Source organism: Eptatretus burgeri, chromosome 3 (genome assembly GCF_056783735.1).
Source record: "Eptatretus burgeri isolate ZD-2024b chromosome 3, Ebu_testis_v1, whole genome shotgun sequence".
NCBI classification, from domain to species: Eukaryota; Metazoa; Chordata; class Myxini; order Myxiniformes; family Myxinidae; genus Eptatretus; species Eptatretus burgeri.
In genome coordinates this window covers 105,477,636-105,495,473 of record NC_140963.1, presented here as the reverse complement: position 1 = coordinate 105,495,473, position 17,838 = coordinate 105,477,636, and the positions used below count along the sequence as shown (strand labels likewise).

The 17,838-nt window shown below is 42.0% G+C and overlaps 1 protein-coding gene across 5 annotated transcripts in view; it reads right to left on the bottom strand.

The window, feature by feature from the left end:
- LOC147030585 (uncharacterized) overlaps positions 1-12,512 on the bottom strand; it is a 36,999-nt gene extending 24,487 nt beyond the window's left edge. For 2 of the 5 annotated variants that reach the window (XM_085874806.1, XM_085874809.1), the window contains exons 1-5: positions 8,598-8,670; positions 4,924-5,461; positions 4,772-4,840; positions 3,756-3,783; positions 3,071-3,157 (exon numbers count right to left, since the gene is read on the bottom strand). In XM_085874806.1, the coding sequence (XP_085730932.1) occupies positions 3,071-3,157; positions 3,756-3,783; positions 4,772-4,840; positions 4,924-5,454 (715 nt within the window). In that variant the 5' untranslated portion in view covers positions 5,455-5,461; positions 8,598-8,670. Of the gene's footprint in view, positions 1-3,070; positions 3,158-3,755; positions 3,784-4,771; positions 4,841-4,923; positions 5,462-8,402; positions 8,576-8,597; positions 8,671-9,908 lie in introns of those variants that run through there. The other 3 variants (XM_085874808.1, XM_085874807.1, XM_085874805.1) reach the window with 3 other exon arrangements.
- Between the last annotated feature and the right edge of the window lie 5,326 nt (positions 12,513-17,838).

The window sequence follows — 17,838 nt, the reverse complement described above, 5'->3', positions numbered from 1 at the left end:
TAAATTTGATTGATTTTAAAACCTTAAAATAATTGTTTGCCAAGAGCAAGAACTTCCTTAATTTGGAAGAGACAGACAGACCTTTCTTACATTTCGCAAAATATCAACAGATGTTTGGTCATAGTCGGCCGAGTTTAAACAGCCAGCTCCCATTTGTCCATAATTATTTAAAAAACTAAAAAACTTTAAAAATTATTGCATAGGTACTGCTCCATCGATTGTGATTGTTGTTTGTTTTGAATTATCTTTACAATTTTTCCCTATAGTGTAAGGCCCCAACATTCACAGGGGATGCATTCCTGGAAAATGCTGTGAATGTCGTGGTATTGTTTCAAAGGGAAAAAGGGGGATAGCTTTTACAAAAAAAAATTAAAAAATTCTTACACTTCATGAATGGTCTCCTCTATCCACCGCTGCTAATATTAATTCAGCCTGGGAAGTCTTCCACAGAAACCTGCTCTCTCTTATGCACAGATTCATCCCATCTCACCTTCAATTATCTTACCCCTCCCTCCCACTCTTGTACTCTGAAACCTGTGGCTTCCACAAAGTGGCTTCTCCTGTGTGGTTTGTTCTCCTGTGGCTTCTCTTGGTACTTCCACAAAGCCAGCAACAAGTGTGTGTCTACTTTCAAGAGAGCCAGACAACAACATCTGTCCAATTTCAAGAATGACATTTCAAGCTTGTCTCCCTTCTCTTAGACCTGGTGGCACCTTGTCAAGTCTGTCTCTGGTGTATGCTTCCCTTCCATCCCTTCAAATGGCACTACATGGAGGATGCCCAGTCGGCGTCTCGCTTTGTAGGCCAACTTTGAAATGTGGCTTGCCCAAGAGAGATCATGGCTGAGAGTGAGACCCAATAGTTTGATTGACCAAATCTCTGAGAAGAGGGAGTGTGTGTGTGTGTGTGTGTGTGTGTGTGTGTGTGTGTGTGTGTGTGTGTGTGTGTATATATGAGTGTGACAGAGAAACAGAGAGGCAGAGATGCAGAGATGCAGAGAGAGAGAGAGAGAGAGAGAGAGAGAGAGAGAGAGAGAGAGAGAGAGAGAGAGAGAGAGAGAGAGAGAGAGAGAGAGAGAGAGAGAGAGGCAGACAGAGACAGACAGAGACAGACAGAGAGACAGAGACAGCATGATTTCTCAGGATTTGAAAGACACATTACAAATGTTTCACCTATTTGTGATTTTTGTCAAGGTCTGAGGAGAGGGAAGAGGCTGCTGCCTGTCTGTCAGAAGGATGAGAGAGATCATGGGAGAGAGTGGAGTCATCAGCAAAGAGATAAAGAGGATTTTCCAGAGAGTCAGTGAGATAATTGATGAAGACTATGAATGAGATGGGGCCAAGAACACTGCCTTGGGGTATTCAAACCTTGACCGGGAGAGGAAATTAAAGAGTTCCATTGAGAGCCACACGTTGTCTACTAGAGTGGAGGAAGTCAGTTATCCAAGAGTTGAGTTGGCCTTGGATTCCATAAGCAGACAGTTTGGAGGACAAGGCGCGATGCCAGATTGTATCAAAGCTCGAGATATGTCCAGAGAAATGGCCCTGATCTCATGTCTGATATAGAGGGCTGTTAGGGTTAGTCCATTGTTGGGAGAGTCAAAGCAGCATGTCCAAGGTAGAGGGACCAGGTCTGAATCCGAATTGATGATCTGAGATGAGGCTGTAGGAGAAAAGGATTATTTTTTGTCAACTGCGATGATGGATTCCACGAACTTGCTGATGATTGGAAGTAAGCTAAATGGTCTGTAGTTAAAGGGAACCGTTTTTGCACTTTTTAAAATGTAATGCTGTGATGTTGGTTGATTTCCAATGAAGGATGATCTATGGTAAATGACGGGGTGAAAAGGGCAAAGAGGAAGTGCAAGAGCAGCACAGTAGGTTTTTAGGAGACATAAGCTGATGTCGTCTGGTCCAGTTGTAGAGTCAAAGTCGAGGGTTGCCAGAAACATTTCCACCTTTTCAGGTGCAAAAGACAGAATTCAGGAGCAGTTGGGTATGACTGGGAAAGATGAGTACAGAGAGGGAGGGGGTTGGGGACAATATTTGGAAGCAAACACAGAATTGAGGCTTCTCACAAGCGGAGTTGCCTGTGGTGCCATTTGAAGTGAGGATAGGGATGGAAGGGGAGCATACAACATAGACAGACTTAACAAGGCACCACAAGGTTTTAGAGGAGGGAGGTAAGTTTGAAAGCTCATTCTTGAGATTGGACAGATGTTGTTTTCTGGCTCTCCTGAGAGTAGACACACACTTGTTGCTGGCTTTGTAGAATGATCTGAAGTTGCCTTCGGTCAGATTTGCCTTCCATGAGGAGAATGTAAGTTGTTTTAAAGCTGCTGCCTCACGACAGGATTTAGAGTACTAAGATCGGGAGGATGGATAAGATCATTGAAGGTGAGGTGGGATGAATCTGTGCATAAGAGAGAGCAGGTTCCTGTGGAAGAATTCCCAGGCTGAATTAATATCAGTGGTGGTGGATATAGGAGACCAGTCCTGAAGTGTATTTAAAAAAATATAGAATAAAAAACGTGACTACGTGAAGCGCGAATGTAGAAGCAAGTCACAGTTTATAAACAGCGAATACGTGTTGTCCGTGAATGTCGAATCCGCGAATGTCTGGGTCCCACAGTATGGAGCCACCAATTGTTTGTTTGTTTTTTTGGTTAATATTTCCTCGAAGCAATTGAAATTCTTGAGACGGCTTAAAAGAGAGTTTATAATACGGTTGATTACAATTGACACTGCACAGACTTGTCAGACCCAAATTGACACCGCCATGGGGATGATTGGCGAGAATGGTACCACATTCTATCATCACAAGCATATGAAACCTTCCCTGTCTTGTCCAAATACAAACGTGATGATGAAAAGCCCACTCACAATTCACTCTCAGCCAGTCATTGGCCTTGTGGATGGCCGGTTTCCTGCCAGGTCATGAGGGTTTGGAGCACTGTCAAATGCTGACAAGTGGCCCACCCACTGGGAACAATTAATATAAATATAAAATGGTCGAGTTCAATATAAAATGGTTGACAGAGGAAGAGCGAGACTTTTCAACCCACGCTTACCTACTAGGGGTTCCACTTTCCCCAAAGCATTCAACTGTTCTTCAAAAAAAGGCTTCGATGTTCCAGTGGAAGCCGCAGCGTGTGCATCTGAAGACGTATACACACTCAGTAAGCAAATACACAGATCAAAAACAAAGAGACAAATAAATAAAAATAGTCTCTACAAGTTGGTTGAACTCATTTGTTGGATTACAAGCAAATATCTGACTACTTTAAAATGAACTAGGTCATAAAAACAAAACAAAAATTTCCATTCATAAAGGTGATCTCTCCATCAATAATGACGGAGTGTAACAATAAGGAATGGTACCGATGTTGTGCTTCAAGGAAGCAGCAAAATGGAACACGATTGTCGACAACTCAGGAAGCCTTTGGCTAATGAGGCCTCCAGATTCTGAGATTGTGTGCGCTCGCCATCATTTGACAACAGTGGAATAACATTGCTGCAGTTATTTTATGTTCAAAATAAATAAATAAAACCCCACCAATGTAAAAAAGAAAAGAAAAAAAGTAGATTTTATACAAAACATCCCACAGCCAATTAATAATCAAAAGTTATTAACATGTATGTGAAGAAAGTCATGATTTTAGCCCGTATCGTGTTAGTAAGAGGCACAATGGCTGCATTGAATAGTATTTAGATTGGCTGCATTTAGGAGGGTTCTTCGGAAGGACAAATATTTACCCTGGTGCCTCTTGTTCCATTCAACGAACTTGTGGTGAGCAGGTGTCATCGACCGCAGGTTACCGTAAAATCAGAAGAACGAACAAAGAGGACGTTTAGTAACTACATTCTCTACTGCAACAGAAAAACTTGGTACACAGGTTACTGCAGGCATGAGCAGTTGGCTCCGTCAGCTGTTGTTATACAGACCCCCTGGGACTCGGTGCCGATCAAACTGCTACAATAAGAAAAAATAAATAAATTTAAAAAAGAAGCAGAAAAAGGCACCTCCAGAGGTATCCTGGCAACATACAGCTGATCAGATAGAGAACCGCCATTGCATGGGGTCACACGTGCTTGCCACCAAGTACATTGCACATTATGTTTGTGTGGGGGATTTTTTTTGTTTTCTCCAACCCAATAGATAATTTGTACGAAATCAGCACTTCATATTAATGTTAGCCAACCCCCCCCCCCCAGATATTCAACAATCAATTTCAAACTGGATGAAGGGACATAAACGCAACGAAGCACCTTCCCTATTTAGCATTCCTTCAGCAGTCACATAGTAATGCTATGTTACTTCCCAAAACAATTATTCAAAGTACAAAATAAATACTACACTGGTTAACAAAGGATTTTCCAAGATGCGATCAAAATATAACCTGATAGTTACAAAAGAGAAGACTAAGTTAAAATCACAAACCTACTTACTCGATCTTGATCAAGCAGCAGTACCGTATCGGTCTACAAAGGACGCTTTCCATTTTACACCGCGGAGATTCGACAACAGATATTTCCCCTACAAGCAATAAGTTGCAGCATAAATCGATATCGGCATCGGTAATATTCATGTTCAGAAAAACAACAATCATTAACAAGTTATTCTTCCTCTTCTACCCCTGCCTCACCCACCGCTTTCCCTCTTAAAAATTCTTTCTCTAGACCCGAACATCAAATGGAATCCTACTGGTTCGTGGAGTAGATCACCCAGTATTTGGTGAGTACTTCAAAATACAGAACAAAGTGAAACATACCTTCTTATGTTTAGATCCTGCCTTATGTGACAAAAAGTTCACCTCAGAAGTACAGGACACGGTACAAATCTGCAACAGAAACAACCGCATGAAGGAAAGTCCACAAACGATGGTTTCATCTGTCATTTTGCATGCATAAAGTCATTGCTTACCGTGCAAAAATACTTTGATCCAGGCCCAATGTGTGTTTCTTTGGATCCAATTGCTCTCTTTTTCTTGAGCCCATTTCCATCCTGCTTCACCTCAACAGTGGCACTGGCAACGTTACGAGCATCCGCATTGAGTGAAAGACAGTCCTCTACCTTTATGCCATGCAACACAAATTCTTCTGAATCAGAGTCTCTGGTATTTGTAATGATCTGTTTAACATCCTCAACTTTTACCTTACTAACTGCTCCCTGGCATCCTAAAGTCTCTGAAACAATGACAGCCTCACCATTTCTTTCAATGGAAAGGTCATCCACACCTTGGGTGTGTTTTGGAAGATTAAGCTTTTTACCCACACCGATGTTCGAATCGTGCCGTTTTCCTGGCTCCTCGTCTAGCGCAAGTTCCATTTCTTGATCGACAGTAGGGTTCACACCTTGCTCAGGATCCACCACCTCCATGGTGGATGCTTTCAGACTGGCTATTGAGGAGGCAATCAAAGTCCCAAACTGCAAATCCTTGGTGATGTCATCCATGTTTTATCTGCAAGGTGGGCACATACAAGCATGACATGGATAGGTGGAAATATCGATTAAATATTTATTACAATGCAAAAACATTCACAAATACAAAGAACATCTTCTTTTACAGGATTGTTACTTGTTAACATTCATTGTATCTATAATAATAAATGCCAGTGTGTATCCATCCATCAGACCGTCTCCTCCACAACTGCAAAACCATGAAACCTAATGTTCCCAAACTATGCATTTTTGCATAGTTTCAATTTCAAAGTGAGGAGCACCAAGGGAGTGCAAGAGTGAAAATTGGGTGTTTGCGATAATTAAAACACCCCTTTTGAAGATAATTTAGGGGTGTTCATCATGAAAAACCAAAATAAGCCGTACGAACATGGCGGCACACCATCTTGGTCAGCCCTCTGTCAGCTCGTAACAGTCTTAAGCCACCACTTATTTTTTTTGGCCTGCTCAACAATTTGGCCTGCTGCCTTGGTTTGGAACACGCTGCAATGATTTCTTAACGATAAAGTTTATTTTTTTCACTTTTGTCACATATCAATTGCCTGATCATCATACCTACAAACCGCTGGATACAGTGCAATGCTTATAAACGCCCGGAGACGCCAGCATTAATGGCTTTATTTAATTTCCGCATATTCCATAACCTCTAGAATCTCTTAAACTAAGCCAAAGTTGAAAATTTAAGCTCCAGAATCGAACTTAGCAGCAGCTCCGACTGCTAAACAACCAATTTGGACATGTTTGATATTTCAGGCATCCCCGGGAGGTGTTTAATGACAGATCAGTGATTGCTAATCGCTTGCCAAACCAGCCGTTACTTCTCAACTGTTTTATTGGAGTGCTTTTTCGAGTGCTTAGGCCACTTATCCAATGCTCTACAATATACACACTGTCATCGAATACTGCATATCGATCGACTTGAACAAAGTTCAGGCCTACTCCCCTGCGTTAGCCCCGCGTTGCGTCGGGCGGTAGCTGGCTCGCTGAAAATGTGCAATTTTATTTTACACCATGTTTCCCCTTTCAGTACAATCTCCTTTCATTATACGACCCATTGCTTCCCCAAATCTGTCTATCCTTCCCCTCCGTGTCTCTCCTCTCCTCTCCTCTCCTCTTCTCTTCTCTCTCCTTCATAAGCAGACAGTCTATCCTTCCCCCTCTCTCTCAATCTATCCTTCCCCTCCCTCTCTCCATCCATCTATCTATCCTTCCTCTCTCTCTATCTATCGTTCCCCTCCCTCTATCGAGCGATCTACCCTTCTCCTCTCTCCATCTATCCATCCTTCCCCATCCTCTCTCAATCTATCTATCCTTCCCCTCCCTCGATCTATCTATCTATCTATCCTTCCCCTCCCTCGATCTATCTATCTATCCTTCCCCTCCCTCGATCTATCTATCTATCTATCTATCCTTCCCCTCCCTCGATCTATCTATCTATCTATCTATCCTTCCCCTCCCTCGATCTATCTATCTATCCTTCCCCTCCTTCGATCTATCTATCTATCCTTCCCTCCTTCGATCGATATATCTATCCTTCCTCTCCCTATATATATATATATATATATATATATATATATATATATATATATATATATATATATATATATATATATACATATATATATATATACATATATATATATATATATATATATATATATATATATATATATATATATATATATACATATATATACATATATATATACATATACATATATATATACACATATATATATATATACATATATATATATATATACACATATATATATATACACATATATATATATACATATATATATATATACATATATATATATATACATATATATATATATATATACATATACATATATATATATATATATATATATCCTTCCCCTCCCTCCACTATCATTCTTCCCCTCCCTCTATCCTTCCACTCCCCTATCTATCCTTCTCCTCCCTCCCCTATCATTCTTCCCCTCCCTCTATCTATCCTTCCCCTCCCTCTATCTATCCTTCCCCTCCCTCTATCTATCCTTCCCCTATCTATCCTTCCCCTCCCCTATCTATCCTTCCTTACCCTCCCACATCTATCCTTCCTTACCCTCCCACTATCTATCTATCTATCCTTCCCCTCCCTCTCTCTCTATCTATCTATACTTCACTCCCTCTATATATCTATCCTTCCTCTCCCTCCCTCTATATATCTATCCTTCCCCCTCCATCCATACTTCCCTCCCTCCATCTATCCATCCTTCCCTCCCCTATGTATCCTTCCCCTCCCTCTATCTATCCATCCTTCCTTCCCCTCCCTCTATCTATCCTTCCCCTCCCTCTAGCTCACCTTCCCCTCCCCTAGCTCACCTTCCCCTCCCCTATCTATCCATCCTTCCTTCCCCTCCCTCGAGCTAGCCTTCCCCTCCCTCCAGCTATCCTTCCCCTCCCTCCAGCTATCCTTCCCCTCCCCAATCTATCCATCCTTCCTTCCCCTCCCTCTATCTATCCTTCCCCTCCCTCTATCTATCCTTCCCCTCCCTCTATCTATCCTTCCCTTCCCTCCATTTCCCCCCTTAATACCCCAGCCAGAGAAGCGACGGGTTGTATTTGCTCATATTAAATAGGGAAGTGGTTGATGGTTGAGTACACGAGCAAGCCGAACACGTCTTGATATCCTGTAGTTCTCACGGCTGGCATATTGCATCAGGCAGCAAACTCTTCAAGCGATTCTCATTTTTACTTTTGATTTAAACACAGGTGATGATCCCTCACGTTGCTAAGCATTCTGAATCCTGACTGGCAACACTCATCGGGTCACACCATGTCAACCTTCTTAAAGTATAATGGTTTTTATAAACGTAGGATTAAAAAAAAAAGCAAATGTGAATTGGTAGTTAAAATAAAGTCCAAAATCCAGGGATGTATCCTTCACAAATCACCAAGAGAGCTTATTATACCGGAATCAATCGACCTGTTCAATCAACGATGGCGACGGTTGGACGTGAGGCCTTGCTGGGCCTCAAATCAACGTCGACATGCAAAATGTGAAAGAACAACGACAACTCACAAATTAATTTACACAACAGAGAGAAACGTCAATGCAGCTAATGTAAGGGGAAAGCAAGCACAGAATATATCCAAAAACAACGTACCGATGATTTAACTGACTGCTGTTGATCGATTGGTTCCTTCCGGTACACCAACCAGCAATTTCCCCTCATCGGTCTGTAATTATCAAAAAATATAAATGCATATCAAACGTATTATGACATATTCCACGTACCACAAACACATATAATTGTTCGATCGAACACGAACTACCGACGCGAACTACAACGCCATGGCCAACAGATATTGAGCAAGCGTGAAGTAATAAATATATAATTGATTGCCGACTGTCGAATGTACTGCGCGGATAAAATGAGATGTTACTACGAACGAAGCTGCAATAAGCAGACGAATTCTCAATCGTGCTGCCGGAACAAAGAGAATGCTCATTCCCATGTTCAGTAATAGTTGGGGAGATTTTCATATTCTGGGTGTTGACCGGGGAAGCATGGCGCTGCCACACCACATCACCCAACACATCAATTTGTCGAGACGCTGCAGGACAATTATTTTTTTTATCAGCATAATTACAGAAACTGCTTGACACCGCCAAGGGCAGGAGTCGAGCATTTTGGATCTGGTCATAACGAGTGTGATTGAAATGATTAAATCAAACAAACACGACATAATAGTGACCCAAGCTTTTCAGCATGGAAAGATCAAGGGAAGTACGGGAACAAATGGTGAATGGACCTTCGGGGGAAACCCATCCCCCCTCTCTCCAGGATGCGGTTGCAAACGTCAATCATCGACGAACTCTGCTCCAGCCAATGGGAGCTCAAGGTGAAGATGATGAGCCGACCAATGGGCGTTCGGATTAACCGTGACGTCATTACGGTTGAACCAATCAGCGTCTACCTTATAAAGCACGCACCTTCATAGTCCATTTGCCATAATTATGTGTTCCATTGTCAACCTTGTTGATGTGGAAGGTGTATGGTTTTATCATTGTTTTAGACTAACATGGGTCCATTAATAAAATTCAGGTTGGTTGCCAGAGTGGCGACCTTGGGGAACTCCTGTAATTTGCATAAATTCAAGATGGCCGCTACAGGTCACACATGGGGCTAAGTTTTTAATCGGTCAACATATAATCCTGTGTAATACCTCTTTTCCATATGATTTTGACATGAGGAATTCAATTTAGGGGTTATTTTTTTACGTTCAGGAATAAATAGAGGTTCACATGAAATGTCCATGACTATTTTCTGCTGAAAATTATGCAACACCAATGCAAAAGTGAAGTCATGAATGGTTAACAACAGTATGTTGATAATCAGAAAGCATACACATTGTCATGTCATCATATTGGACATCTTAGGAACAGAGGACATAGAGCCCAGTAGACAACTTACGTATTGATCATTCCCATTCATTGTACTCATCCCCTTCCGTATCCTCGTCTCTTTCCAGTTGTGCTTCGACACTCCCTTCTTCCACTTCACTTTCACTGTCCTCCACAGTCTTGTGTGGGTTGAAGCACTTGTCACTGCAAATAGTGCAGTATAGCGTGCAGGAGATCTTTGCATGGTGACAACTGCAACTTGCAGTACTGCAGGCCTTCCCCTCTGCTTTGCATCCACACCGCACAACATCCATGAGGTCCAAAGGGGCTGGTGGAGTTGTAGAAGTTGCTGGCACTGGGATACCATCTCTGATGTCCTATCCATATTTTGTAATGTCAAGTTCAGGTGGGGCCTGCTGATCAGCTGATTTTGCAAGTACTGTCTGTAGATGTGGTGAGGGCCGGTGGTGAGGAAGGAAATGAGAAGGGCAGTCAAAACCATCTGGAAGGCTCTCATTGATCGAACCCAGGACTTGCCACTCATGATTCCTGCCAGGCCCCCGAATGCTGAACTGATGAGAGTCTCAACACCAGACCCACGCATGAGTTTTCCAATGCAACCACAGAAGGACTGCACAGTGTGCATTATCCCAGGCCTCCGAATCACATTTTTAAAGCGATCAACGTCATGCCACTTGATTTGGCAAGCCACCATGTAGAACTGGAGATCCACAGAGATGTGGACATAAGTCATTCCCATATCAGTCAATGACTTCTGAAGATACTCCAGTGAAGTCACTACAGTGTCTGGATGAGAAGCTTTGGCATCAATAAGGGGTCCGAACATGTAGGTACTTGCTGGCTTTTTTTCTGCATGACTGGTGAATGCTTCTTGGTTGTTGAATCCACCCCATTCCATGGCGTTCACCTGTGTGCTGACTGTGTTTAGCCACTTCATGTCCTTTTCCTGTGCAGCAGCTAAACTAGCTTGCCAGGCACACACTTCTTGGTAGGAGAATCCAGAGGTTGCTTCCACAGCCGGGGGGTTCACTTTGGATGGCCCAGTGTAGTGCTGCAGAGGAAGGCTCCCTGATGAGCTGCTGCTTGTCCTAGACTGGGCAGCTTTCTTAGACAGTCGTGGGATAATAAGGTCGCTCTTCCCTGGGTGAGCATGCCCATACTCAAGAATGCCTGCTGGATGGGGTTGCTGAAATTCATGTGAGAGGACATGAGTAGTGCGCCGACCATTATGCGTGAACACTTGCAGATCAAGATTATCAAACCAGGCAAAAATCACGCCAACAGTTCTACTCAAATCCATGAATTGGTGGAGAAGCTGAGCATTGTCACCGAGAAAATGAGCAGCGGATTTCCTGAATCTCAGGACCTCATCATATGACGTTGTGAACCCATGTTCATGAAGGAGCTTTAGAAGATCAGAACTGCCATGGCGGTGCAGTAGTTTGACAGCCAGTCCTAATGTTGTCTGATTTCTGGTACCTGTAACATGACTTTGAATTGACTGGCTCAGGCTTAGAGATTTATTGGTCATTTCACCACCAGACACTAAGTCTGAAATCAACCTCAGTAAAGTTGGGCTTGTTGCCTTGATTGTGTTGGCTTGTGTAAATTCTGAGAGGTCATAATTGGCACTGTTGTACTTGACTGAGCGTGCCTCCTTCTTGATCTGCCTTACCACAGAATCAATACTCCTCTCATCTGCATCATCCACTTTAACCATTTTCAGATGGTTAGCAATGGACTCACGGAAACCAACAATGGCAGCACATCCACCTACCCGAACTAACATAACGTCCTTACTCATGCAGTCTGTTAGTTTGCTAAACATATCCCGTCGAGTGAGTTTGCCACCAAGATCACAGTACAGGAAATGCAGTTCAACGCTATTCCAGATCTTTGACCTGTCACAATTCATGTGCTCTATGACGTTCTTTAGGGCACTTTCTTCTGCAACACCAGTTGGCAAATCAGCATATTTAGGGACTGTCATGAAACTGTTATAACAGCGTACATAGTATTTGCACTCAGCCGCAGGGAGATCAACCAAATATCCAATATGTAACTTGACCGTTCTGGCTACTTCATCATTACGTTGCTCAGCAGCATTAATGATGGCATCTTTCATAGTTGGGATGGGATTATCTTCCTTGTCAAAACGTTCTTTAGTAATGCACTGACGAACACGATCCCATCTTTCTGGATGTTTGTCATCAACAGGTTAACATTCTTTGCCACAAAAAATGCAGTTACGTTTGTAAACAAACGCACCACTGCCTGTTGCCTGTGTGCGAGCTCTTGTTGTCACTGTAACACAATCATCTTCAGCTTTTCTTTTCTGTGATTTACGAAGTCTCTCATTTTTTTGTTTTGATGTGCAAGTACTGTAGCATCCTTTGTGACATTCTATGCGAACAGCGTCACCACCACCATCAATAATGTCCTGTAGTTTTGCACGTAGCTCTTCATCTCCACGGGCTTTGGCACAGGAGATCAATGTCTTGATCCCTTGATCAGCGAATTTCTTCAATTCCCCTCCACCATGACACACGGGAAGAATGCACCTTGAATCAGCCATATCTGTAAAAACAAAACAATGAATTAGTAACTCGCATTAATGTCGTATGTGAGCGTCCAGTTGTCAGAATAGTGACCTTGTTGTCATTCAAAATATATCTCACATGGCAAACAATTGCCAGGAAGTCGAACATTGACCTCAAATTTACTTCTAATCACAAAAATAAGGTTAAATATCGATTCCCCGTGCCAAAATTATATGGAAAAGACGTCTCATGTGTAATTTTAAGTTCATCACCTAAAAAGCTATATTTTCAGCCCGGTCGATGACGGCCATCTTGTATTTGCGCAAAAATAACAGATTTCCCCATGGTTGCCATTCGAGCAACCAAGCTTAATTTTGTCTATGCATGTCTGTGAACAAGAAACCACCATAAAACCATACACTTTTGAGGACAACAAGGTTACTTCTCTTGCAAATGGACTATCACTATCTCCTTCACTTGCTGCGGTTTTTACCCTGAAGAGTGCAGCACGAAAAGCTTCGGTCACTATTATGTCGTGTTTGTTTGTACCCATATTGAAGTTCTGTAATACCAAACATCTGTTTATGATTAAATCAATAGAATACCTTGCGGCCGAGCCCCACTTGGATGTAGTGACAGTGCAGGATTTAGGGTTGGTGAGGCCCTAAGCTGTATAAAGCTTGGAGGCCCGTTGTTAAAATACACCAGAAGGTCTCACAAAAATTGAAAACATATATGCCTTTTAATTATTTCTCAAATCATCAAAAATTGATCTCTATTATATATAAGCTGAATAAGTTCATCACATATTGTCTTAGACAAACGAGCAGAGTACCCGCCCTACGGGCGGTCATTATGACACATTAAATGAAAAGCACAAAATATGCACAATGCAAACAATTTTGTGTTGCCTCCAATTGTTGTTTTATTTATTCTTAGGATTGATCATTCATAAGACTTCAGGGTATGCTACATTGTTAATAAGAGTATTTCCTGACACCCTAGGATTTGCATGAATTTTGATATTGCCACTATTTCCCACTCTACTCATGGCGATATAGAGCTGGCCATGGCTGAAAAAGTCACTTTTCAAATATAGTATAACTTTTTTCAATGTTTGTCCCTGGGCCTTATTCGCGGTCATACTAAAACACAGATGGACAGGAAATTGTTTTCTTTGCATTTGGAATGGAAATAGGTCCTCTGATGGTACTATTGCTATCCGAGGGATGAAGAGTCTATTCCCAGTATGGGGTCCGGTAGATAGTCGTGCATCTATGATGCTAGGAAGTAGGTTCTGTACGATAAGTCGGCTTCCATTACAATGTCCGTTTTTTGGGTCAAAGTTCCGTAGTAACATAATTGGTGCCCCAATTTTCAACCGTAATTAATGAGGCGACATTCCAAATGCAGACAGAGTTCAGAAACTCACATGGATATTGATGGCGTTCTCAACATCAATGATTTTGTCACTACTCAAATAAATTTTTTGCTCGCCTGCAAATTCACGAAGTATGATTGTATTTATTTCTGTGACGGAATCATTGGATGGGCACAGTATAATCCTGCAACACAGCCATGTAGGATCTCGATACCGATGAGTGAGGTCATCGAAAATGAAATCGATGAGAGATTTTATATTTTGTAGGAAATACTTTTCCTTGAATTGCACTTTGAATTCACCGACATGTGAGAGGATAGGTAGTCGACCCTCGCCAATCTGAAGGAGAGTATTCGTGACTTCATTATCGAAGCCGGCGTTTTGAACTCGCATATTGACCGTCAAATGATAAACATGGACATGTTTCCAAAGAACAGATTGCTTAATCGTGACTCGAATAGTGTGTGCTCGTCCGCCGTGTCTGATCACTAGAAGTATCTGCCGCCAGTCTCCAGAGAAGATAATGGTTATACCGCCGAATGGCTTATCAACTCCTCGGACATGTTCTGTCAACTGCTTCGATGATAGTCTATCACACATAGAAACCTCATCAATAACTAAGAGATGACGCTTCTGAATGAGTATACCAGTACTGTCCCTTTTAGTGATGCTACATACGGAATTTTCCTTGATTGATAATGGCACCTTACACCGTGAATGAAGAGTACGGCCATTAGGGAGCAGTGTCGCCGCTATTCCGCTCATCGCCGTGGCGAGAGCAACGTTACCTTCAGATCTGATTCGAGCTAAGAGTAATGTCAGCAAGAAGATTTTCCCAGTATCCCCTGGGGCATCTACACTGAATAGCCGACCCTGGTTAGAATCCACAGAGTCCATAACAGCGCTGAAGATCATTCGTTGTTCGTTATTCAGTGACGGCATGTTCGCAGAGACATAGTCGTTTTGTTCCTGAACATCATAGTTAGTGTCCTCACTCACAACTTGGACTGGTTCCAATTGCTCCGCTATTACTCGATCAGGCTGTTGAATGTGGAAGTCTTTTTCAATATCGAATCCATGCCGAACTAAAATCATCTGTATCATCAACAGTGTTGTGTGGATCATAGGCTCTGTTGGTTAATTTACACCATATTTATGAAGAAGGTCTTCCATGAGAAGAAGCTTGTGTTTATTCCAAAATTCATTTGGATTTGATGGTCGGACGAAGATGAGTATATTAGCGAACACCTCGAGAAGAGTTGAACCGAACCGTACAGAGGTAGCTTCCTCCATTGCCTTGTCGACTTCTGAATCATCATCTAATAACCCCAAGGCAAGTTGATAGGTCAGATAAACTACACCGTTGTGAGTACGAAGGTCTTCATAAGATGTGGGTCGAGCAACTATGTGTAATAACATCTGCAAATAGAACAACTCGCTCTGTTTGGAAGAGAGGTTGATGACCGGAATGCGACCAATCGTGTCCGAGTAAACCTTTTGATGATCATTCATCTCAGACTCTTCATCACGGTTCAGTCTTGCCACATGAGCCCACGTCTTCCAGGTATTTTCGGACCATGTAAAGTACTTGAAAACGTTTGGATATGTAATGTTCAGTTCACTATTTCGATTTAGTTTGAAAAACTCTGTCAACTTGGTCTTTGGCGGGCCATTGGATCGAAGAGTGTTCTTCTTCACCTTCACCAGGCTGGAATAGCACGGTCTGTTCATTGTCCAGATGTATAGGTAGTTTTTGTACAGATGGTTGCATTTGTTGAATGGGAAACTCGTACAGTCTCCAGTAGGCTTCAGATGCACTGATGTACCGAGCATCCACAAAACGTTCAATTTCATCATTGGTTATGTCCTTCTCCTGTCCATTGGCCAATCTGATAGTCACGCGATCACTTCCTTTTGTTACGTATTTGTAGATGTACTTTACGCTGGAGATGGAATTGACGATTTCTACATTTATGTGAGCTGAGTATTTGAAAGACAGCAAAGGGTTGAAAGGGACTACCTAGCTATTGTCAACGATGACGTCTTGACCTCTTATTTTCTTAGTATGCGTCCGACCGCCATCATCAGGGGATCACCGTCGATATGTGGGGTAAGTAGATTCTGACACTGTAGTATGGTCCTCAAACCGCTTTGGGAAGTCTTTTTCGCAATTTCGGTGGTCTCCTTGACCCGCCATGCATGGAGAGGCTTGGTTTAGTTCCCCGCACGGACCGTGGATATTATTACAGGTGATTATATCATATAATATTCGGTTGTTTTGAGGATCCAGAATTTCTGCGCACACAATCTTATCAATGTCATCTGGTTCACGTGGTTTGTCTTCATCCGCGAGTATCGCCAGGATATGGCAGTGGGGAAGACCACGCTTCTGATCCTCCTTCATACCGAAATAACCCTGAATTCTTCCTAGTATTCCACTTTTCAGGTCGTTAATCAAGTCCTTCAGTTTCAGGTGAAAAACTCGAGCACATATATCTGGCCGGTCACTTGGTTGCTCCCCTGGGAATAACAAAGCGGTTATTTCAGGCCACTGCGGATTGGTAGTAAAAGTAATGAAAAGGTCTGGCTTTCCAAGTGAATGAACAATAGCTATAGCATCCTGGAACACTTCAGCGTACCATCGGGGAGAACCGTAAATAGACAGTGGTAAGATGATCTTCGTTCCAGCATTCAGTTCGTCATGATGGTCCACTGCATCCAAAAGTCCCCAATATTTTTCAGCTCGATAGTTCTCTGATTTAGGTGTGCCCATCTTAATCGAGCTATTTCAGTTTTGGCATATTGATCACATGCATATTGCTGAGTGAGTCGGCGACACTTTAACACCTGATTGAAGTGGTCGTATCTCACTTGTAAACGGTATCGAGCAAATTCAGTTGGCGAGACACTACCACGACCGGTCTGATGTGGGATATTGAGCTTGTATCCTTCTTCTCCATAAGGAAACATCAAAACATAATGAAGAGGATCATAGCTTCTGTGTAGTTCCGTAATGGCCTGGAGTGTACCATGACGCTGATGAAGAAGTACATTGAGGTGATCCATATGTTCACCAGGTAATATTATAGACATTTCACTGGCCTCTGGCAAATTATAGCGTCGAATGTGTTCATCAGATGGTCGCTTCCTGGCATCGATAACCATCTTGATTGAGTTGTCACTGTTAGTCAACTCAATGGCAGATTTGAGAGAATAAATGTAAGGATTTATTTATCGGAGTAAATTCTGTAGTTCAGTCAGTATTTCAACATCAAGCATTGGGTTCTGTCATAATCTGTTGAACAATTCATCACTATCATGAAAACAAATTTGTGCAAATATCATCATCATTTAGGAGCAATGATCCAATGCGATGATAAATTTTACCCTGCAATTTTACAACAGGGCTGAATCCTGGCATACTATGTTCATGTATGCCTATCGATGCCGTAGCCAAAGAATTGTTATATTGTCGTATATGGTCAATGAAATTTTTCCGAATCAACAAATCCTTCAATTTGTTGGGATAGTTCTCAAGCAAATCAATTGCAATCTTGCCTTTTTCACAACAGAAGCCAGGTCGCTCCCCTAGTGTATGTTGTTATGTAGCAATTCATACAATGGTCAACTTTTCATATATAATCTGGAAACTTGTGTTTTTTCACTTCCTAAGATCACATAGGACTACAAATCAGCTGTTTCCAATTTTTCCAAACATTGCTAATGACAAAAATCCAAGATGGTGGCCAGCGAGTGACAAAAATCGATAAAAATTTTGATGACAAATTTCGTTTCGTATTTTCAGACACAGTGTATGCAGTAGAAGATCTATAATAGACATCATAATCATAATCCCTAACACTCATCAATATGACCACTCTGATATCTTTGCCTGATCCTGCATATTTAGACAATATACGTGTAGTGTCTTTTCCATAAAAATTATCAATTATGTGTTTTTTCTCTATTTGCAGATAACTCATGGCACAGAGCGAAGAACCCCTGGAGAAAAGGGCACGCACAGAAATAAACTATAAACTATGCATAAAGTGTCAGAG